Raw genomic sequence first — 23,113 nt, 5'->3', positions numbered from 1 at the left:
TCAAATAGCGGTGCTTATTTGAGGTAAGGCCTTCATTCGAGAGGAGGTACAAACGGGTTACAGCTGATAATCGCTTTCTACCGAATAAATCAGGGCAACTGTGCCGAACTGGTGGCAAGGAGGCAAAGGGGAGATGCATATATTGGAGGGGCGGTATTTATTTGAGTAACTGGATATGGGATATAAATGGGGAAAGGCTTTGGATTAAATATACTTGACCTGCTATCGATAGATTAGCATAAAAATATATGCTAATATCGGGATCCTTTTTCTGCCGTTAATGATACTGGTAAGGTATGAGCCGGTTAACACAAAAATTGTGCATCGTACCATTTCTACGTGGAAATTCCTGGCAGTCGGAACTGAGCTTCGATGTGTTGCTAAAAGTCGTTAGCTGTCGAAAATAGTCAATAGGCAACTGTGATTGGAGAGTCCAGTTAGCCCAGTCGATAACGCCACTCATTAGTCCAGACTTTGTTCTTATTATGGATGTTTGTGCCACACACAAAAATGTGCAACTTTCCAAATTGTATCATTGCTAGCAATATTTCATTGGATTCTTATTTCTAAATTCATGAAGAAGACCTATTATGCTAATTCTTCGACCTTTGGTGTTGAGTTGTGGTCTCCTATAGAGCAGGTACACACAATAACCAGCACAGAAAACTTTAGACTTTCCAGAATCTGCACCTATTCCGGCTGTATTCCGACTTCCTGCCAAATTGGTCTGTTTTAATTTATTCCACCCATGGCCCACACCCCCACGTGATTGATAAAAATGCATCCTAACCAAACCATATAAGGAAGTCAACCCTTTGTGGTGTCACAAAGGTACGGTTTTACCACGCCTTCTCAAAACGAACGTTTTGAGCCAATTCTGGTAAAAGGAAATCGTCAAGAAAAGGCCGTATATGGAAGGGAATTACTTCCACGCCAGCGTTTTGCCTCACACACACAGTGAACGTATCCGGGGTTATCTTGGCTGTAACCGAGGTGTTGCCGCACACCCGCGCACACCGCGGCGGCGCTGGGCACGAGCATGTCAGGGCTCTGCACGCTCTAACTAGGTGTAAATACAATAACAAGCCTGTAATTAAGTGAGCATGATGAAGTTAATGGAGATCGGCCATCGCGGCGGCCGCGTCCATGAATATTCCATTAGGCTGGTGGCGGCGGGCAGCTGGAAAAGCAGTTAATTTAATCACCACTCGGTGCACGGGGGAAACTTCTTTGTGTGAGTGTAATTGCACAGAATGAATAATTGATTCGACAATCGCACCCGCGGACTTGGCCACGCCGCAGAAAGGAAGGGGAGGATGAAGAGAGCGAAGGAGGTGGATAGAATGGAGAGAGAGAAAGAGAGAGAGAGTGGGAGGACGGAATGCGACCAAATGCCGAGCCTGACAGTAAAAAAGGGATCATTAGAAACGTGCGACTCGAGGACAATTTGTGTTTTATCAATGCGGTAAAATTACATTACGGCTCGCACGCAATCACGCTGCCCACACTCAAAAAGACGTAGCGGGGAGGAGGAAAAAGCAAGCAGAGACCAAAACTGACAAGAAACGATTGCACGTCATTGATATGAGACGCTCCGAGACGAGAAACGGGGGAGGCGCGTCGTGTGCGTTTGTCTATTCGTCGCTCTCCTGCCGCGGATGAAATTACCTCCAGGTTTTACTCAGCGGCGGCAATCAGGCACAAAAAAAAAAAATGCAGATAAGACGTGCTCGCTACCTCGATGATCGCGGTCAACGCATTGCTCTTTTGTGCTAAGTGTTAGGCCGCTAATAATGGAGCCTCGCCATCTTTACGGCCAATAAAATTAAGCGTTGACACCATGACGCAAACATTCTGATTGGAAACAAGGGAGAAGCCACCAGTTCCAAACATATTGATAATGTGAACTACATACACGGTGCATAGGATTCCACGTCTCCTCCCTGTAATCTTAGCAACGCGGCCCCTGGGTGTGTAATGCAGTAATATGTGGTATTACGGCACCAGGACAGAGCTTTAACACCTTAAACCTATACTTTCTAGCAGCATGGAAGTGTGTGTGTGTGTGTGCACGTGTGTGTGTGAGAGAGAGAGACACACTTTTACGAAGCTAAATGGATGCTGTCACCTTTTGTTAGCGGCACACAAACATGCATACCTGCTGGTGTGATGAATACGACACAAGAGGATTGACAATATCGCAAAAATGTCGAGAAAATGAGCGGTTACATTCGGAAATTGGTCAAAATGGAGCAGGACATTGAGTGTGTGCATGTGAGCATGAAAGCAGTGACTAAAAATTAATTCCACAAATACTGATTTCTGAAAACATTATGTACTATTGGCTTGTTTAAAAGTTAAAATCAACCATTTTTTTTCTGTCAATGGTTTATAGAATAAAACATGTTCAATGCTTCTTAAACTCACATTAAAATGATAATTTTGCAGGGGTCTTGGTGATCAGATACAGTAAAAAAAATTTCATGTATGTGTATAATAGAAATTTTGGTGGAAGTACCAGAATTCTCTGAAATTGTCCTGAAAATGTCTTATTTTTAAATGTAACTCTTGACATATCTGCTTTAGAGTAGTCAGTGTAAAGCACTTACATCTTTTGCTTGGGTTTTCCATGCAAGAAAACATGGAAAGACAAGTTATATATAGGACTGTGGTCAATGGAGACATGATGTTATATATATATATATTTATATGAGACCTCATTCTGTGTGGAAGTGGTAAGTTATTAACTTCTTTGTCCTTGTTCCCGCACTTTATTTGTAACACTAAGTTCATTGTAAGTATATTGGCAAGGATAACTAACTACGGTAGATCAGTGGCATGCTATGCTAGCTTGCAGTGATCGCCTAGCCTATTTAATGTGACGTAAAAAAAAGAACAATAGGCGTGTAAAAGTGGCAGCAGTGGTGTCAAATATCCCGTTTGAATAAAAACTTATCAATTTGCACACCACACAACACCGGTCCCTCTTGCTGCATCGTCTTATTCTCTGGCGGACTAAAACGTGTTTATGAGCGAGGGTAGCGCCGAATCTATTTGGGGCGGACCGAGTCAAGAAGTGATTGGCAATGATTTCTTATATCTCGCCCCCCCCCGAGAGAAAAACATAAGAAAACAGAAGTGTGTGTGTGTGGGGGGGGGGGGGGGGTATAATCACGTTAACACCCCTCCCATCCCTTTATTGTAGCGCCTTCCATCATCCGAGTGGTCATCTGCTGATTACATGTTATATTTACCTCCGCCGTCTCACTCGGCCTCTCCTGGCTGCCACACAAGGCCGGCGTTCAGGCATACATACATAAAAATACATAAATACATATTTAATCAAATAAATAAATCACTCAGCCCGGCGGCCCTTTCTAATCAAGTGACATCAATCAGGGAGAACTACGGGTAAAGAGGCCTCACGGCTGCCGCCTACTGAGCGCGCTCAGAGGGCTGGAGGAGCGTCTATTTGAGCCCAAGGGGAGAAATATACGCTCCATGTCCCATTACAAGAGAAGGGCTATCCTTTCGTCAGCGCGCGCATTACTCGCCCTATCATTTCTCCAAATCTAAAACCTGTTTTCAATCAACACAGCCAAACGAGTGCCTGTCTGAGAGAGAGAGCGAACGGAGGGGGAGAGCGCTAAAGGTGGACAGCGAGCGAAGGGGGCTGCTGGGGGGGGGGAGCGGTGGAGGGCCTCTTTCCGCCGCTCTCCCGGTGATTGGAGCGTTTTGCATTCTGTATGTGTGTGTGATTGAATCCGTCTCCTAAATTAGGGCTGTTGACTTGAGGAGCTGAATGTCCTTAACCCCCCCACACCCCCACACCCCCTCCACCTCCACCCATATGCAATGGCCGTACTTTGGTGTGTGTGTGTGTGCACAGGGCACCGCTGCCGACTCGGCTAACAGGCTTACTCGGAGACATTGATTGTTCGTGCGACGTCGCCTGAGGTGTGGGGGATTCAAACGCCAATTTCACCGCCTTGATTTCAATCCTAAGGGTCGGGGGGGAAAACTCAATTATCGCACAAACGTGGGACTAAAAAGGTATGAAATATCGCATTTAAAAGCCACGTTTGTGGCAAAGGCGCACAACTTTCAACAGCATGTGACAAGTCAGCCATATGCGACAAAACAGGAAGTGATTTGTGGATGTTTTGATCTTAGCATCCAGTTTGGACATGCTTGTTATTTAGCTGTTTAGCCAGTGGTGATGTATTCAAAAGTATATACTTGTATATATTTTTTTATTTTGTAAAAAGGCTAAAAACATGTATCTGTATTCAGTTATTATTATTTATTTTTTTTAATTTATTTTATTTTTAGATTTTTATCTATTACTTCTTATTCAGGACACACTGGCTAACAGGACTTAAAAAAAATAAAATTCCACATTTTCTGTCATTTTTTGTAACAAACTCAACCTGAATGGTACACTGATCTGACACCGCCTACTGGTGGAAAAAAATCATTATTCCACAGGTTGCCGTGGTTCAGAAAGTAGAAATACAAGACAGTCGCGGCTAGCATAGCCAACTAGTTAGCCTCTCCTAGTTACTTATTCTAGATTTTAAGCTTTTAAAACAAACTTTGGAAGAGGGACAAAAAACAGAACTTACCACTTCCACATGGAATGAGAGGAGAACATTTTGAGCACTTCGTCTCCGTCAGCATCCGGTAGTCTCCATCGTGTATGAAAGGTCATGTAATATTACTAATGTCTAGTGACATAATACTACATATAACCTGTTTTTCCATATTTATGGACTAATAATATAGCATATTTGGTATTGTTATACTATTGTAAATGGTTACATTTTAAAAGTGCTCTTCTAAATATTGAATTTGTTAAAAAGCCTTTCAAGTACAACCTGCACCGCGTATGTGTGTGTGTGTGTTCTTACTCTTCTCTTCCCCCGGTAGTACTTTGGCCACGGCGTGTTCCCAATCAAAGATGAACCTGTAGAAGCAGATCTGGTTGTAGAGGGCCTTCTCGGAGTACTGCAAAGCAAGAACACACGCAACGCAAAAGCTATTAAAAAGTTTTGTCATACGAATCGTGCTTGCTCATTTCCACTTCCTCTGTGTGATGCAGTAAATTTGCTTGCTTTTTCGTCTTGGCTGCAATTAACTAAGAGAGGGGGGGTGCGACGACGAGTGTGACAGTGTGCGGTGGAAGCGAAGGAGCGAGAAGAAAAGAGGATCGGGCCTCAAACGCCCTCCCGGCTAATAGTTTGTTGTGATACGCTATTGTGAGAGAGGCACGCCAACAGCCGAGGCTGTCAATTTGATTAGCCATTATACCGCGTGTTTAATTGCAGTTATTGGCTCGTCATTTCCCCGGCGTCGCCAGAGAGGGCACGCTAAGCCTCGACCCCACGCCGCCGTCAGGTGTGCGCGACGAGTGCTTTATTATTATTACCGCCGGGGAGGAAGAGTCCCCCGACAATTCCTGCGTGTCGCCGCCGGAGCGTACGCCATGCCCATTATACCTGCCAATCCGCCGGCGACGTAATTGTAATTTCAGTTTTTACTGCGGCGGCATAATCAAGTGGCAAGAGTGTCTAATGTAACTACGTGCAAAAATATGATGAGTGTGTGTGTGTGTGTGTGTATACACAAGTGGAAAGGGAGGGGGGTGTTTAATGGCCGTCAACGGAACGCACAGCTGTTGACCACTGATGCGCCGCCTAGCCAACAACCAAACCATGCACGACCCATAATGGAGCCTCGCTTTTGGTTGCCAAGGTTGTGCAAGCGCGGTCACATGCCATCTTGAATAATAAACACACACACACACACAGGCAGAGGGGGGGGGGGGGAGCGCACAACACAAAGACACACTCACAATCAGACAATATAATGCTGATTATGGGCCCATTGAGGCATTTGGACTGACTGACAGGTGTCAGAAAGGCGTGGCTAAAATATTACAGGGTTGTTATTGAATTTGGAGCACCTCAACCCCACCTTTCTTGCACACATGCACGCACACGCACACGCACACACACACACACACACGCATGCCTCGTCATTCAGCTGCGGCGCTTTGTTCCCCGCATTGACACCATTTCAATTTGCTCCACAAATCTGCAGCATTTTCAGCCTGACTGCCTAAGGAGCAAACCAGCTGTGAAATTGCCTCTCTCCCGGGAGCGTGTGGGGGGGGGGGACCCCACACCCCCTTCCCAACTCCTTCTCCCACCACCACCACTCCCCTCGGAGCGTCGTACCCCTGAGCTTCCCTTCGCAAATACATTCACAAGCAACAGTTAAGAAAAAAAAAAAAAAAAAAAAAACAAGAAATGTGTGTCATCAGGACAAATCTAAAAACAGACAAATGGACCCCGTGAATCACTCGTCACGTCGCTGGAGTGGACAAAAAATGAGCACTCAAGGATTGCTCCGAGTCTTAAAACACCTGTCGCCACCCTTCAGGAAGAACTTGGCCGCTGGGGGGGGGGTCCAATCCTTTCCATCAAGGGCCACATACCAAAAAAAAAAAAAAATGAAAGGATGCAGGGGCCACTTTGATATTTAGTAAAATTGGCTTAGAAGCTGTATTGCGGGGGTCTCAAATACGCGGCCCGCGGGCCAAATGTGGCCCGCAGGACACTAGTTTGAGGCCCCCCGCCTTGATATGAAAGTTTAATGTTAGTGCGGCCCGCGCACGTTTGATATGGATGCTGTATGGTATCATGTACCCAGAAAAAATTATTACGTTTGATTAATGTTTATGTTAAAGGTTAAATAACTGTTAATAGTTATCCTCCCTATCCGTGTGGAAGTGGTAAGTTTTTGGCTATTTAAGTTTAAATCTAAATGTTCTTTTTGTAGTATGACTTTATTCCCATAATATCTTATAATACCTATAATATATTTTTTTAAACTTTTGATGCTTTTTCCGCTTTTCTGACCTATAAATGTAGTTAAAAATGTTGTATTCTCGTTTAAAACTATGTCAAAGTTTCAGATAACAAGGTTTGCATATTTGAAAGTGAGCCCTAAAAAGAAGTTTGGGATGGCTCAAAACACTCGGTTTGAAAAGGCGTGGTAAAACCGTCCCTTTGTGACATCACAGAGGGCGGACTTCCTTATATGGTTCCTAGTTAGGCAGCACTTTGTCAATCATTGTGGAGTGTGCATGCCCACAGGCGGACCATGGGTGGAATAAGGAAGCACAAATCAAAAGAAATACAGTTGGAATCTGCGTACGATTTTATTCCCATAACTTTTTCCGCACCATAATTTTCCAAAAATCAATAATTTCAGTCATAATACGACTTTAAAATAATTATAAAAATTAATATTTTGAACTGGGGCGGCACGGCGGGCGAGTGGTTAGTACGCAGACCAGGGTTCAACTCCACCCTCGGCCATCTCTGTGTGGAGTTTGCATGTTCTCCGAGTACTCCGGTTTCCTCCCACATTCCAAAAACATGCTAGGTTAATTAGCCACTCCAAATTGTCCATAGGTATGAATGTGAGTGTGAATGGTTGTTTGTCTATATGTGCCCTATGATTGGCTGGCGACCAGTTCAGGGTGTACCCCGCCTCTCGCTCCAAGACAGCTGGGATAGGCTCCAGCACCTCCCCCCGACCCTCGTGAGGAAAAAGCGGTAGAAAATAAAGGAATGAATGAATATTTTGAACTTTGAGCTACCAAAATGACATTTTTTACGACTTATTCTCGCTCGACTCCAACTTTATTCCTGTCAAAAAACGCGGACAAAAAACCCCACTGGTTCACCGGCCATCAATCCACGACGGCGTCCGACATGACCGTCACGCTGCGGCGAGAAGCAAACATCCGACGACTCTAAACGCTGGGGCTTTTGAAGACGCGATGAGCGCTCATTGCCGCCGGAGCGAGTGGCGCTGATCAGCTTCACAAGACACGGTAATGAGTCAATATATGTAAATCTTTACTAGGCAAACATGACGGGAAACAAAGGCATTTAACTGGCGCTCTCGCCTGCAAGCCTCCGAGCATTCAGCGCCGGTAATTTCTCCCCATTGAAAGGCATAATTGCCTGCTATTTGAAGATATTCATGCCCAATTTTTGAAATTAATTTCAATTGGGGGGAAATGTAGAAATGTCAGCTCCAGTGAAAGGGATTTGATTTCAATTATCTTCGCTCAAAGGACTGTGATTTCCAAATACACTTAAGCAAAATTATGACAAGAATTTTTGTTCGGCGAAATTCAGTGTTTAAAGAGCGATTAGGCGATAATGGGGCGGCTTTGAGGCGGCGGTGAATGCAGCCGTCTCCCTCTGAAAGGCACTCAATTATCTCTGATTGCTCCCGCTATAATGTATCAAATAGAGATACCTGCTATTGCCGTAATTTGTGTGAAAATTAACACGGTGCAATTTCCACTAGAGGGGGAAAAAAAGGGAGCTCTAATGGGCGCCTGAGCGTACATCAATAAAGCGAGGGGGAGAAAAAAAAGGGAGACGGGAGGGTGAGGAGGATGAGGAGAGAATAAGTGGAAGAGCTAAGGAGGGGAGGGGAGGGAAAGAAAGTGAAAAGAAAAGAGCAGGGGCAAGAAAGCGGTGAATAAAAGGGGAAAGAAAAGGAAAGTCAGGAGAGAGATTTGAAACAGAGTGCGGAGGAGAAGAGGGAAAAAAAAATAAAAAAGAGGCTATTTGAGTTAAGCGCTCTGGATGCGGGCGGGGTGGGCGGATGGACGGGGGCGTTTGGTGAAAGGAACAGCGAGAGCAGCAAGAGAGAGAGAGAGAGGAAGAGAAAGAAATTTAATTTAGTGAAAATATTACAAATAGCACCTGTGCATAACTCCCCCAAATTACCAACCAATCAAGGCAGAGTGCCTATTACTCTCCCATTACATGGAGATCAGCTCACGCTCTCAATCTGCGGCCAGCCAGGGAGGGCGGGAGAAGTAAAAAGCAGCGATGGAAGGAAGGACGCAGAGATGGATGGATGGATGGAGGCGAGGAAAGGGCGAGAGGCGTGCGGAGGCAGCCCCCACTGCGATGGTAAATGTAGCATGATGCAAAAGGAGAAAAACGGAACAAACAAGAAGTGCATTTCGCATTCCAGCACTGCAGCAACAAGACCCGATTGTCTTCCTGTCAGGAATCATTAACTCTATAATCCACACTGATATTCAAGATTAGTAAAAAAATAATAATAATAAATAAACACCATTTACAGTAATTGTATATTTTCTATGGAATTGTCCCCATTGAAAATGAATGGGTTATTTATTTGGCACCTCCTCTTTAATGCTATAATCCACCCACCATTATGTCTATATTTGTGACATTTCCCCCCCCATTGAAAATAATGTACAATTTAACGTTCAATGTGACGCTCTGTGCCCGATTGGTTGCTAGTTCGATCCTCAGTAGGTGAATATCGTTCAAGCTACTTCAACCTTTGACGTTTCAGTTCAGCATTTGCACTTAATTTTGGCTGAAATGGCGTCTAACAGTTCAAATATATTAAATATAAACAACTAAGTCGCACTGACTAATAATGATTCGGGCTGCATGAGAAAGTAGCAAGGTCTTTGACACACATGGTCGTGTATTAACCTAGAAATGCACAACACAAGCGTGACAGAAGCGACGATGGCGCAAACTGCCAAGCCAGTATTAAAAGCACTGAGAGGAGTTCATCAGACCTGCTCACCTAGAACTAAATTTTACAAGTCAAATAATCCCGATTGTTTTGCGGCTAATTGATTCCAGACCAGGGGTCTCAAACACGCGAAAATTTAATATTAGTGCGGCCCGCGCAAGTTTGATATGGATGCTGTATGGTATCATGTACCCAGAAAAAATTATTACGTTTGATTCATGTTCATGTTAAAGGTTAAATAACTGTTAATAGTTATCCTCCCTATCCGTGTGGAAGTGGTAAGTTTTGGGCGATTTAAGTTTGAAGGAAATTAACTTGAAGGCTACCGTTTAGGTCGCTAGCTCTCTAGTTTGCGAGTTAGCATGTGTCTCAAGACCCTGCAGTTGCGCAATATGTTGTAAATAAAAAAAAGTATAAATGTGACTATAGTCGTGTTTTGTCATGTCTACAGGGCTCTAATAATGCTTTGTTCATTTTAATCTGAAAAAAAATAATTTGTCTACCCACCAACTATAGTATGTGGTTTCTTCAGTTTTTATTATTTGCTGTTTTATTATTATTATTATATTTATTTATTTATTACTGATTTATTGATTTTCTTTATTCTTGATTTTCTTAATTTTTCATCTTATTTTGTGTAGAAAAATAAAAAGTAAAATATTTTAGAACAGTGGAATGTTTTATCAGAGCTTTTCTTGTAGAAAATTGAAACCAAGGCGAAGTTTTTACAATTTTTTTGTTTTTAATAAATGCGTTTTTTTTTTGGGGGGGGGGAAACCTGATGCGGCCCAGTCTCACCCCGACCCGAGCTCCAGTGGCCCCCAAGTAAATTGAGTTTGAGACCCCTGTTCTAGACCTAATCGTGCTAAATTCTAAATAAAATACTTTCATAGAGAAAAGAAAACCTACATTTAACATTATTAAAGCCCTCCAGAAATGAGGTAACAACCCTACAATCGCTTTTACACTCTATTCAGTAGACATAAGACTTGTGTGCGCTCACGCTAACGACTACGGCTGCCGTCTTCATTACCCGCGCTTTTTCTGAACAACGCTTTAATGACAACGTGTGCGGCCAAACATTGAGCACTTTGAAGCACATTGAGAAGCTCGAGTTGGCGAAACGGTGGATTTGCGAGCGTTCGCCGAGTTAAACGTTTTTTTATTCAGCCCGCAGTTTAAAGTGCCACAGCCCTCAGGCACGGCAACGGCCACCTAAGTGGCTACAGTGACAGCAGAAATTGGGCTTCTGGGTTACAATCTGTCGCCACAGAGCCCGGAGACAGCAAAGCAGTGAGCGCAGTGGATTATAAAAAAAAAAAAGGTGGAGTGGCGGTGCGTGGGGGGGGTGGGGGGGGGGGGGGGGGGGGGGACTTGACAGCAGAGTTAGGGCAACGTTTGAGCCCACGATGGGGACACATAGGACAGTCACACTCAACTTAAAAGGGAGAGTGTTAAAAACAGTGGTCAGCCTAACAAAGTGTACCATCTAGCGCTTAGTGTCCTGCAAGTGTGTGCTTGAGCCCTGTCACACACACACATATACACACACACACACACACACACACACACACACAGAACATACTACCGGTAATATCAAACGTGAACAACTAAGTATTTTTTTAGTACTGCACCTTATGTGCACCACTCATCCATAGATGTACAATGACACTTTCCAGCTCCACAGCACCACCATCTGGACAAAACCTCCAAATTGAATCATCAATGTGGTCGAATCCTGTAAAAAAAAAAAAAAAAAAAAATCATACCTCGGGCCTGAGAGTAGCTCTGCTGCAGCCTGGGCAGATGGGTCCGTGGCGGGAGAAGGCGATGGGCAAGCGTCTGGTCCTGTTCTGACAAGCCTGGTCTTCACACACCAACCAGCCCTGCAAGAGAGACATTAGACCTTGACCATCAGAGCTTGTGGATTCTATGTGAATTCATAAGAATAAGTAGCATTCTATTGGGAATATGCTATGAATATGCATGAACGTGCAAATGTAGACAATTAGAGGTTCAATGCCTTGCTCAAGGGTAGAGCTGGACTGCAAAATGGTTATTTAAGACATGCTTAATGCTCATAACAAGCCTGAAAAGGCTAATATTCATTGACACCACATTTTGCCCCCCTTCCTTCCCGTGTGTAAAGAACGTTGTTCATGGTCACAAGATGTCAGTCATGTGACATTGAGGGGACAATAGCCACCGCAGGAAGCAGCGTATAAAAAAACAGGAAGCAAAAACAAACCTCTCCCAATGCTCACGATATGTCCTATTTCTGTTTTCATGAGCAATAGTGTCAAGGTGACTATAGGGGTGTTATTTCATGTCTAGAGGGCTCTAATATGTCAAAAACAGTATTTAGATGTTTGTGAACAAGATTTTTAATGCTAGAACTAATTACTAACTGGGTAATAACAGTGTAAAGGTGACTATAGGGGTGCTTTTTTATGTCTAGAGGGCTCTAATCATGTTAGTAATCATGTTACATGTTGACACCACATTTTGCCCCCTTCCTTCCCGTGTGTAAAGGACGTTGTTCATGGTCACTAGATGTCAGTCATGTGACATTGAGGGGACAATAGCCACCGCAGGAAGCAGCGTATAAAAAAACAGGAAGCAAAAAAAAACCTCTCCCAATGCTCACGATATGTGTTATTTCTGTTTTGATGAGCAATAGGAGTGTTAAGGTGACTATAGGGGTGTTATTTCATGTCTAGAGGGCTCTAATGATGTCAAAAACAGTATTTAGATGTTTGTGAACAAGATTTTTAATGCTAGAACTAATTACTAACTGGGTAATAAAAGTGTAAAGGTGACTATAGGGGTGCTTTTTATGTCGAGAGGGCTCTAATCATGTTAGTAATTGTATTTAGAACGTTATAGACAGGTTTTTTTCTATGCTCAAACTAACTTATTATCTGCTATACTGAGCAATAGGAGTGTCAAGGTGACTATAGGGGTGTTATTTCATGTCTGGAGGGCTCTAAAATAGCCTTATTTAGATGGTTGCAAACAGGTTATTTATCCTCCAACAATAAAAACAACAAATGAGGTATCCTACATAGTGGAACTTCATTTAACACGGCCGTTTTCCCCCCGCTTCCTCAAGTCATGTGCTTTGATGCCAGTGTTGTGTTTTGGATGAGTTCTTCGGGGTCGAACCCAAAGAGAAAAACAAGCCGCATTATTTCTGTCAACGTTTTGTACGTTCAAATGTATCAATCCGAGTACACTTGTCAAACACACACAGCCACGGACGCCATAGTTTTAAGACCCCCCGAGGTGAGTTACTGACCCTGGGCAGGTGTTGGGGCCGATGCTCTCAATCGGTCTTGTCGTCTTACAAACAGCCCACCCACCCCCTCAGCTTCTTATGCCCTGTCATTACTAAGTAGCGAGGAGAAGGGGGGGGGGTTAATGCCCAACTAATGACAGAGCATAAGAACTACCGTCATCAATGCCCGGGCTTCCTTCCTTCCATTCACTACAAATACACCCCCCCCCCTCTCCAGCACCTGCAAGGCTACGACACCCCCCCCTTGGATGGTGATTCCAGTGGACTGTATGTCCTCTCCTTGAAATGACTGATGCCATTATGCAAATGTGGTCAAGTTGTGGAAGAATACAATCCCATAGAGCAGGCAGATACAGAAGTCTGAAAACAAAAAAAATTATAGGGAGCAAGAAGGGGGGGGGGTGCGTTCTAATTGATGCATTTGGCCAGAGTTGAGGTGTACAGGCTGCATAAAGGCCCATAATTGCATAATTATAGCAGTGGATAGCCGACATACACAATGCAGACGTTCAAATCACTTCCACATCATTTAACCAGGCCAGACTCTGACAGAGTCCACTCGCAAATACATATCTCCTCAAAAATGTTCTTTTTTTTTTTTTTAAAGTTCAGTACTTCATTACAGGTAGGGGTTAAAGTACACACTTCTAAAGCATGTTGTGGTCTGCCTTTTTCCACTTTGTACCATCTTAGTACGTCAGTACGAAGTCGTCACTTGTTAAATTCCACCAATACATGCAATCATTTTTATGCAAAAAACTACAGCATATGCTAGCAGATTGAGTGAATAAAAAGTTCTCCTCTCGTTTAGTGTGGAAGTGGTAAAGGTTGGTCTTCTTCGTCCTTCTTTCCCACTTTGCTTGAAACATCGTAAGTTTAGCATAAGTGCACTGGAGAGGTTAACTAGTTCGCTCGCTAGCATGCTATACTAGCGGCAGCTGTCCCTGCAGTGATTGGGTAGCCGGCACAAGGCGATGTAAACAAAGAACGACGACTGTAATAATGACCTTAATAATAATTAATAATGAATAATACTTTGGAACCAATGAACCGCAATAAACGGAGGAAAACTGCAGATCAAAATGGACACTATTTAACTGTGATTAATCCTAATTAAACCACAGCAACACTGATTAATATGATAAAAAATGTAACTTTTACCTGTATTGAAGACTCATGGAAAGGGAGGAGGGCAAGGGAAGCCGACAACTTCGACATCTCGGATCATTTGTGATTAGGATTGCAACAAACGATTAATTGTCTTTGTTAATTAATCTGACTCTTTAGGTATTAGAAAAGAGGCACAAATGTCCGTCACCGTTTTCCAAAGACAAAGCCGATGTGTGAATATCATGTTTTGCCTGAAACAAAATGATAATAGGTCTGCTTTCATCTAAGGGAATTCAAAAATATTTGCATTTAAGAGGTTGAAATGAAAGATATTGAAATTTTTTAATCAAAAAATGATGTAGAACCAAAACAGCTGGTGATTAATCAATTAATTATTGCAGCTCTATTTGTGTAGCATGTAAATATTCCCATTCATCCACTTCCAATGTATTCTCAGGGCATTAAACTGATCTCAACTGTACTGATGTTTGGCCAATGAATATCATATCTATCTGGTAACTATTTTGGGTGCGACATTAGCATCCATGATTTCTTATTTCGTTGAAAACCAAATCATATGAAAAGCGGGGCGTTGGATAAGCAAGGTTTGACTGTAATTGGTTAAACACTATTGTTAATGCCAACGCCGTGACTCCTGTGCAAGTGCATGCCACCTGTACACACACACTTAACTGTCAACATTGGCGTCTCCAAAAAAAATAAATCGATCTACTCTGCTAGCATGCATGCATGCATGCATGCAACCCCACGCACACTTAATCTCACACACACACACACACACACACACACATTGAATAGAGCTCAAACGGTTCCACTTTGTACCTCCTCCGCTTAATCAAAGCTTCTCAATTCAACACTTTGACCTTTTGTTCAAAACAGGATTATCACCTTCTCCGGTCTTCATTCACCCTTTCTCTCGCTCTCTCTCCCTTCCCACTTCTTGTCTTGCCCCTCAGCCGGTTTCCAGGGGCGACCCGCACGTCGAGGGTAATTGCAATAATTTGTTAAATGCCATGGCAACCGAGCTTAGACAGGAGGGGGGTAAAGGAAGAAGAAGAACGGAGGAGAAGAATCTCATTTTGGCAGAAAGACAGCAGGACTAGTGGAAGAAAACTGTTTGCCTATTCTCAGGGTGCTGGTTTATTAATAATGATGGGGGGGTGGGGGGGGCGGTGGGTATATTTACCAATGATTAATGTCCCTGGGATTTAGGACACACATAAGTCTAGTTGTGCCCACAGAGCTGCTTTGCTTTCTCTCCGTGGCCGGACAAACAGCTCTATTTGAACTTTCCCTGGCCTGAAAGGAATCCCTAATTACACAATATTACCCCTCTTCATCGCCCCGCCGTGTGTGCTGCGTCCACGCCGCTTCGGTCTTAAGCGATGTGTGTGTGTGTGAGGTGTAAGTATTCAGTGGTAGCAGCTGTTTCACACATCTCCACAAAGGAGTTGAGAGGGACTCGTTCCCCACACATTCACTCCAATAATTGATTTCTCTTCAGCACTGTGGGAGAGTAACACACACACACACACATTTTTACAGACAGTGCATTCCACCCTCTCTTAGGTCCGACATCTAAGAAGTTGCCAGAGATTCCAAACACAGAAAAAGGTTGGGGGGGGTGCGGGTGCCACAAAAGACAACACAAGGAACCGATTTCATTCATCGTTAGGCAACTTTTACATCATATACTGACTCGCCCTGTCCCGGTCCAAGTCTGACGTCAACCTGCAGCTTCCAGCATGGATACCGGCCTAGCAAGTCTAAGGAAGAAAAAATGTGGGCCTTTTTTATTTTGAAGGCACTGTGGTACATAGAAATCAGCCACGGTGGGGACAAAGTCAAGGTCATAAGCGACGCAATAACTCACAACTTGAAATGAAAGGAATCATTTGGCTTGGTTCCATGAATCAATAGTACAGTGGAACCTCGGTTAGAGTCGTTCATCCGTTCCACAAGGTCAGACTCAAACCAAGAAAGAACTCTAAATTAATCCATTCATTCATTTTCTACCGCTTTTTCCTCATGAGGTTCGCGGGGGTGCTGGAGCCTATCCCAGCTGTCTTCAGGCAATTTGACTGGTGGCCAGCCAATCACAGGGCACATATAAACAAACAACCATTCACACTCACATTCATACCTATGGAGATTTTGGAGTCGCTAATTAACCTAGCATGTTTTTGGAATGTGGGAGGAAACCGGAGTACCCGGAGAAAACCCACGCATGCACTGGGAGAACATGCAAACTCCACACAGAAATGGCCGAGGGTGGAATTGAACTGAGGTCTCCTCGCCGTGAAGCCTGCACGTCTGACTCATGGTGTCATCTTACAAACAACATTTACCTCATCACACAGCAAATTGACACCCAACAGGTACCATTAATTTGTTAATTTTCTACCGCTTATCCTCACGAGGGTCGCAGTGGGTGCTGGAGCCTATCCCAGCTGTCTTCAGGCGAGCGAGGCGGGGACTGGTGGCCAGCCAATCACAGGGCACATATAGACAAACAACCATTCACACTCACATTCATACCTATGGACAATTTGGAGTCGCTAATTAACCTAGCATGTTTTTGGAATGTGGGAGGAAACCGGAGTACCCGGAGAAAACCCACGCATGCACGGGGAGAACATGCAAACTCCACACAGAGATGGTCAAGGGTGGGGAAAGACAAAATAAGAAGCCAAAAAGTTACCACTTCCACACAAAATAGGAGGAGAACTCATTCATTTGTTCATTTTCTACCGCTTTTCCTCACGAGGGTCGCGGGGGGTGCTGGAGCCTATCCCAGCCGTCTTCAGGCGAGAGAGGCGGGGTACACCCTGGACTGGTGGCCAGCCAGCCAATCACAGGGCACATATAGACAAACAACCATTCACACTCACATTCATACCTATGGACAATTCGGAGTCGCTAATTAACCTAGCATGTTTTTGGAACGTGGGAGGAAACCGGAGTACCCATGCATGCACGGGGAAAAGAAGGTGGAATTGAACTCGTGTCTCCGAGCTGTGAGGCCGAGGGTGGTTCTAAATGAATTAAAGGGCCTATTTGTCATTTTAAGCAGCTTCCTTCCACGACTCGCTGCAGCGATAGGGACAAGCCCTGGGTGTCATAGTCGAGCTGGAGTTTCAGGTGGCTGATCAGGTTTTGTGTCTTCCTCCGAAAACAGTGACAAGTCCCATGACCGTGGACGCCATGTTTGTTTACATTTTGTTTACATGAGCTCAGGGAAACTAACAGAAAAGGTGTGCTTCATTTGCTCAAGCTAACCCACCCACAACACAGTACGGTTAATGACATCATGGTTCCTTATAATATCGGTCTCATAATTATCATGCACCCCTAATATTTACTGTGACTTTTCCACTGTAGCGCCATTTTATGGTATATGGTTTATATACTGAACATTTGGCTACAATTTGCATGACATTTGTAAGGAAACCTAATGAGTGATTGGTTATTGACTCAGCAGGAAGTGGTATTGCAGGACAGGGAAACTGAACCTCACATAAAAATGTATATTTTTTTTCTCGACTTGTTCAAAACACACATATTTCCAAATACACCTAAATGCAATGAGTTATTTGTGAGTGACCAAATATATTTAGCCACTGTTGCGTGTCCATTAACCTATCGGAACAGATACATTGTTAAAACTGCATGCTGACAAAGTAAGCGGCAAACTTGTTATTCCAAAGTATTGGCATTTGAGTATTTTCATGGATCATGCTCTGACAAATATGCTTGGTGCTCTTTTATTTTTGCAAGCATAATGTGCTCTTTGGTGGAAAATGTCAGCGCAGTGCCCCCGCTGGGGTTTCGCTTCATCTTTTGTCCAATATGGTCTTTGATTGCTTTGCATTACAGCAGTACCTGCTTCTATTGTCACGTACCATGACTACAGTCGTAGTAGTAGTAGTACTTGGTGTTACCTTACAGGACCGATGTTGAAAATAAAGTAGCTGAGACGCTGATAAATGTGTCTATTGCTCATATAAGATCATCTATGAACATTTGGAATCATAATGGAGTCACAAAGTTTCATTTTCTCAATGCAACTATGGTGCGTTCCAGTGCTGCGGGATTTTTTGTGTCGGAATTCACACCAATACCGGGATTATTTTTTTATTTTTATTTTTTTTAAATCTGCAAACTTGCAGGTTAATTTTTTTAATGCCGAATCGATCGTTAACGGGAATACTCACAGAGTAGTATTTCCTGATGTGGCCTCGGATGTCAAGAAGCAGTTTGTTGCTGATTTTGAAAGCGAAGTCGATGGGGCGGCCGGGACACGGCACGTTACAGCATCGCAGCAAGCTGGGCTCCAACTTTGACCCCTGAAAAGACAACATGCGTCAATTTCAACTTTAATTTGAGAACAATCATTTAATTACTCATTTTCTGAAAGGATTGGACTGAAAACGATGCATTCAGGTGCAAGTAAATAATGGGGAAAAGCGTCAATTCATTCTGACTGCTTATGGATGTGAAAGACGGGGGCTTCAGCATTGATGTACTCATTTTCTTCACAGCCAAAACATGATTATTAATTTAGCATAGTTTTTTTTTTTAATAAATTGTACATTTTATTCTTAAAGCACAAGTCAACGGCTAATAAAACACATCACGACGTCTTTTAAACACTCCATTTAACTGACACACTGACAGGAACAGGGAAAAAAGCTTTAAAAAAATGTGAATTCAAGTGACGTGCCTCCACTCGGCCACATGAGTTCTTTCGGGAAGGGTGGGTGGGGTTGGGGGGGGGGGGGAGTTTTTATGCCTGCACGTCAATATCCCAACTCCCATGAATGGCGTTTAATGAATTAAGCCTTTCATCTTTGCGCTCCTTTCCTTCTTTTTCCCTACATGACCCCCCCTCCCCTGCGAACTTTAACTCGCTCGTTTCATTCGGGTAACAGACATCCACCCCCCCCAAACAAAATTAATGCACCTCCTTAGTTGACTTGACAGTTCTTTAATGACCGAGCAATTAAACCAAACTATGAAACACTCGCCTCGGGTGTCAGGGCTGCAGAGGAGTTGGAAATTAATGTGCCGTTCCGGGGGAATTGCAAAGTGACCCGGAGAACATATCCCGACATTGGACCCCCCCCCCTTCCTACGGTATTTAAAAGCACACGTTAAGAGCGTCGCCCGCTTTTAAATGGTCGGCCATGTCAGCTGACTGTTATTCATCCTCGGTATGATAACGCGCGACTAAAAAAAAGTGAACACCGGGGAAGTCCCGGTGGCCACGTCCAGGCTTCCCCGCCGCCGCCGCCGCCGCCGAATTCATCAAAGAACTCTTCTCCCTCCCGTGTCTGTCCTCCATCAGCTGTCACCGCCTCCCTCCGAGCGTCTCTGGCTCCGTGTCAAGGCCCGTCTGTCCTCCCCTCGCACTGAGACGACCATGTTCACCGCGCTAATTAATAACGTGCCGTCTTATCAGTGACGGCGTGCTTCATATTTGATACACTGCAAGGGAAAACATGTTTTATCTTGCAATTAGTTATGCAATGGAACTTTCGTAGGATTCGTTTTTTTGGGAACGCACTGTGCCGTAAACTAGCATTGGTGACTTAGTACTGTAAACCTCGGATATATCGGATTCAATTGTTCCCACTGGTTTTGTCCGATATAAGCGAAATAAGCGTTATATGCGTGTACCGGAAAATGTCCGTTTTACGCATATATCGGATTTATATCCGGTATATGCGTAAATCGGATTTTATCCGTTATAAAAAGGCACTTCCTTGACTATGTTTCCAATGTACCTGGACGCGCAGGCAACGCTGCAAACGACGTCGTATAGCGGCCTGTCACGATTCGGCGAATCGGAGCGCCACGATGCGGCCATCCGATATATGCGAGGGAAATTTAATGGAAATGCATTCGAACGGGACTGGAGATATTGTCCGAAATAGGCGGAATCCGTTATAAAAAATCCGATATATGCAATGAATTTTTATTGGAAATGCATTACAGAAAAATTCTTTTTTATCTGTTTGTTGTGAGCGAATTTCCGATATATCCGAGTCCGATATATCCGAGGTTTACTGTAGAATGGATATCGGTTCTTTGAGTTCTTTGAGTTGGGACATTGAGTTGCCAATACTTTTTTCCTGCATGTTTGTGTCAATGAGTGTTTATAAAGATAGCGGTCGTCCACATATTGCGATAAAGCCGCTTAATTTAATGCATGTTGTTTATGCTAGCAGAGGATAAGAGAAAAAGGGGGGGGTTGTCAGGTTTATTAGTCATGTAGACAAGAAAAGGCTGTGTGCCCTGCTCCTCATTACAAGATGATAGTGCACACACAACCTTGGTCTGACAAATGGTTGAAGATCTGTGTGTGTGTGTGTGTGTGTGAGCGGCAGAGGTTAAGAAGAGGCTTTTCAAGTTGTGGAGCCCAAAGTATGCCAATGAAAACAGAGTCCGTATCGGAGCCAGGCAGCTGTCTAAAAATACAGGCGGAGACACAATATAGAAGATGACTCCATGATGAATCCACATTCTTTGACTCCACCGCTTCGGGTCCGTTACAGCAGCCGCTAATGATGCTAATACAATTTTTTTTTTTTAGCATTTCCATTTGCTCGCTCTTTGTGTATATGCTAGCCGCACACACAGGACAATTTAAGTTTGTTGAAGGAGTACATGTCGGCGGCGGATACAAGCTATTTTTAAGAAAATGTTTTTATTAGCCTACACGGTCTTGACAAGCCGCTTAACATAGTTTGATGGAATGCATCCTCCACATTCTTCATCTGTTGCTCATTGCAATGGTTTGGTCCAAGTCCATTATATGACATTTATCGCACTTAATTGGGTCGAATTTCCACAAGGGTAGCATTCCTGATTTATAAATTGTATATTTTTGTAGTTAGACCAGGGGTGGGGGGGGGGGGGGGGGGGGGGGCAGACTGTATATTTTTACACGTAACAGTCCACCTGGTATTATTGTATCTGTAAAATTGTCATGCAATCTGCTATTATAATTTATTATTTATATTTAAATATTTTAAAAATAATAAAATATTATAATAATTAAAATAAAATTAAAATATATGCAAATATAACAATATTATTATATATAATTAATATAATAATTTGCATTAATATAATAAATATAATAATCATAATAGGTATAATAATAATATAATTATTATTATTTTAATTTTTATTATTATTATGTGCTTGTGTCTCTTTTTTCAGGAGCACTTTGTAAACAACAGACCATGTCAAACAACGAAATTGATACAACCATCAAAAGGTTGGCTCAGGCCATGATGCCAGGTTGTATGTTGAGTTTAAATTAAATACTTTTGAAAGATTGGGCGGGCCGTATTCAAACACTTGGCGGGCCGGATGTGGCCCCCGGGCCGTAGTTTGCCCACCCCTGAGTTAGACCATAAAACCACTAGATATGAACTCATATTACCCAATATGTCAATGCCAGATTGGATTAGAGTCTTTGAAATCCATACATTTAGCATCCATCGATCCTAATTAAAAGGTGTTTTTTTTTTATATATTCTATATTCCGATGAATAAAAGTGTGACTAAAGAGCCAACTCACAGCGCCTTCGAATACACTCTCGTAGGTGTTGTTCTTCCCACACTGGGGGCAGGCGAAAATGAACCTCTCGCAGTCTTTGTAGCGCTCGTCGTCGGTCAGTTGGACGGGTCCTCCCAACGCCGTGTCAGCCTCCTCTTCTCTCTGATGCTGCTGGTGAGACCGGAACTGAGTGGCGTCCAGACCTGGATCGCACATTAAAAACATATTTTTTTAACAATTTTTTGTAGTTCAACACAAAATCTTTGATGAAAAAAATAGTTTTACCCAGCCAGTTTGCAATGAGGACGGCGTCGATGCCCTCGATAGGTTCGCAGATGCGGGACACCACGGGATGGACCTGCTGGGCCAGGTAGTACTGGGTGTCCAGACTGAGACCCTCCTGCTTCTGGAGCTGCTCCAAAGCGTACGCTCTTTGACTGGCTGCTAGTGTGGAGCCGTCCTGGGGGAGACGGCCATACAGAGGTGTGGGTACAAGATTGCACCGCAAATGTCTCACCCAGGTACTCTACTTTCATTATGTTCGTTATGCTAATCTGTAACAGCAATAAAAGACCATTAAATTGTGTTCTTATTCAATTATTTCATCAATCAACGGTTAGCAGAGACAATCCTTCCACTATGGGGATGAGAACAAAGAAGGCATTTTCATTTTTCTATTCCAGCACTGAATGAGGCAGGAAGGTCCATCAAGATGAGAACCAAGCAGAGCCCTGACCTACCAGTGATCTTACAGCGAGACAATAGCCACCACAGGAAGTACCGTCCAATCTACAGCCTATATGATGTCTTATTTACTCCTATTATGTCTACTATATTAGGTAATCCAAGTGTAAAGGTCAATATAGGGGTATTATTTCATGTCTAGAAGGCTCTAATAATGTTAGAAACAATACATCGGAATATAGGCGGACATAATTCATTAAGTTGAATTCACTTTAATAATGTGAGAATAATATGGGAACATTTAGAGCCTAGTTGTTAAAGAGGGTCGCTGGAGCCTATCCCAGCTGTCTGAGAGGCGGGGTACACCCTGGACTGGTGGCCAGCCAATCACAGGGCACATAAAGACAAACAACCATTCACACTCACATTCATACCTATGGACAATTTGGAGTCGCTAATTAACCTAGCATGTTTTTGGAAATGTGGGAGGAAACCGGAGTACCCGTAGAAAACCCACGCATGCACGGGGAGAACATGCAAACTCCACACAGAGATAGCCGAGGGTGGGATTGAACTCGGGTCTCCTTGCTGTGAGGCCTGCGTGCTAACCGCTTATAATAACGCCACCAGCTTCACACTGATTAGTTAGTTATTATTATTATTATTATTCATTCATTCATTTTCGACTGCTTATCCTCATGAGGGTCATGGGGTATGCTGGAGCCTATCCCAGCTGTCTTCAGACGAGAGAGGCGGGGTACACCCTGGACTGGTGGCCGGCCAATCACAGGGCACATATAGACAAACAACCATTC

The 23,113-nt window shown here is 43.5% G+C and overlaps 1 protein-coding gene across 5 annotated transcripts in view; it reads right to left on the bottom strand.

Moving 5' to 3' along the window:
• The window catches only part of pola1 (polymerase (DNA directed), alpha 1), a 52,944-nt gene that overhangs the window by 3,082 nt on the left and 26,749 nt on the right, over positions 1 to 23,113 (bottom strand). For all 5 annotated transcript variants that reach the window (XM_058059869.1, XM_058059867.1, XM_058059871.1 and 2 more), the window contains 5 exons: positions 21,900 to 22,074; positions 21,636 to 21,817; positions 18,259 to 18,390; positions 11,385 to 11,501; positions 4,911 to 5,007 (listed from right to left, as the gene is read on the bottom strand). In XM_058059869.1, the coding sequence (XP_057915852.1) occupies positions 4,911 to 5,007; positions 11,385 to 11,501; positions 18,259 to 18,390; positions 21,636 to 21,817; positions 21,900 to 22,074 (703 nt within the window). The remainder of the gene's footprint in view (positions 1 to 4,910; positions 5,008 to 11,384; positions 11,502 to 18,258; positions 18,391 to 21,635; positions 21,818 to 21,899; positions 22,075 to 23,113) is intronic.

This window comes from Doryrhamphus excisus, chromosome 21 (genome assembly GCF_030265055.1).
Source record: "Doryrhamphus excisus isolate RoL2022-K1 chromosome 21, RoL_Dexc_1.0, whole genome shotgun sequence".
NCBI lineage: Eukaryota > Metazoa > Chordata > Actinopteri > Syngnathiformes > Syngnathidae > Doryrhamphus > Doryrhamphus excisus.
Note: the sequence above shows the minus strand (reverse complement) of the source record. Positions and strands in the feature narration are given on the sequence as shown.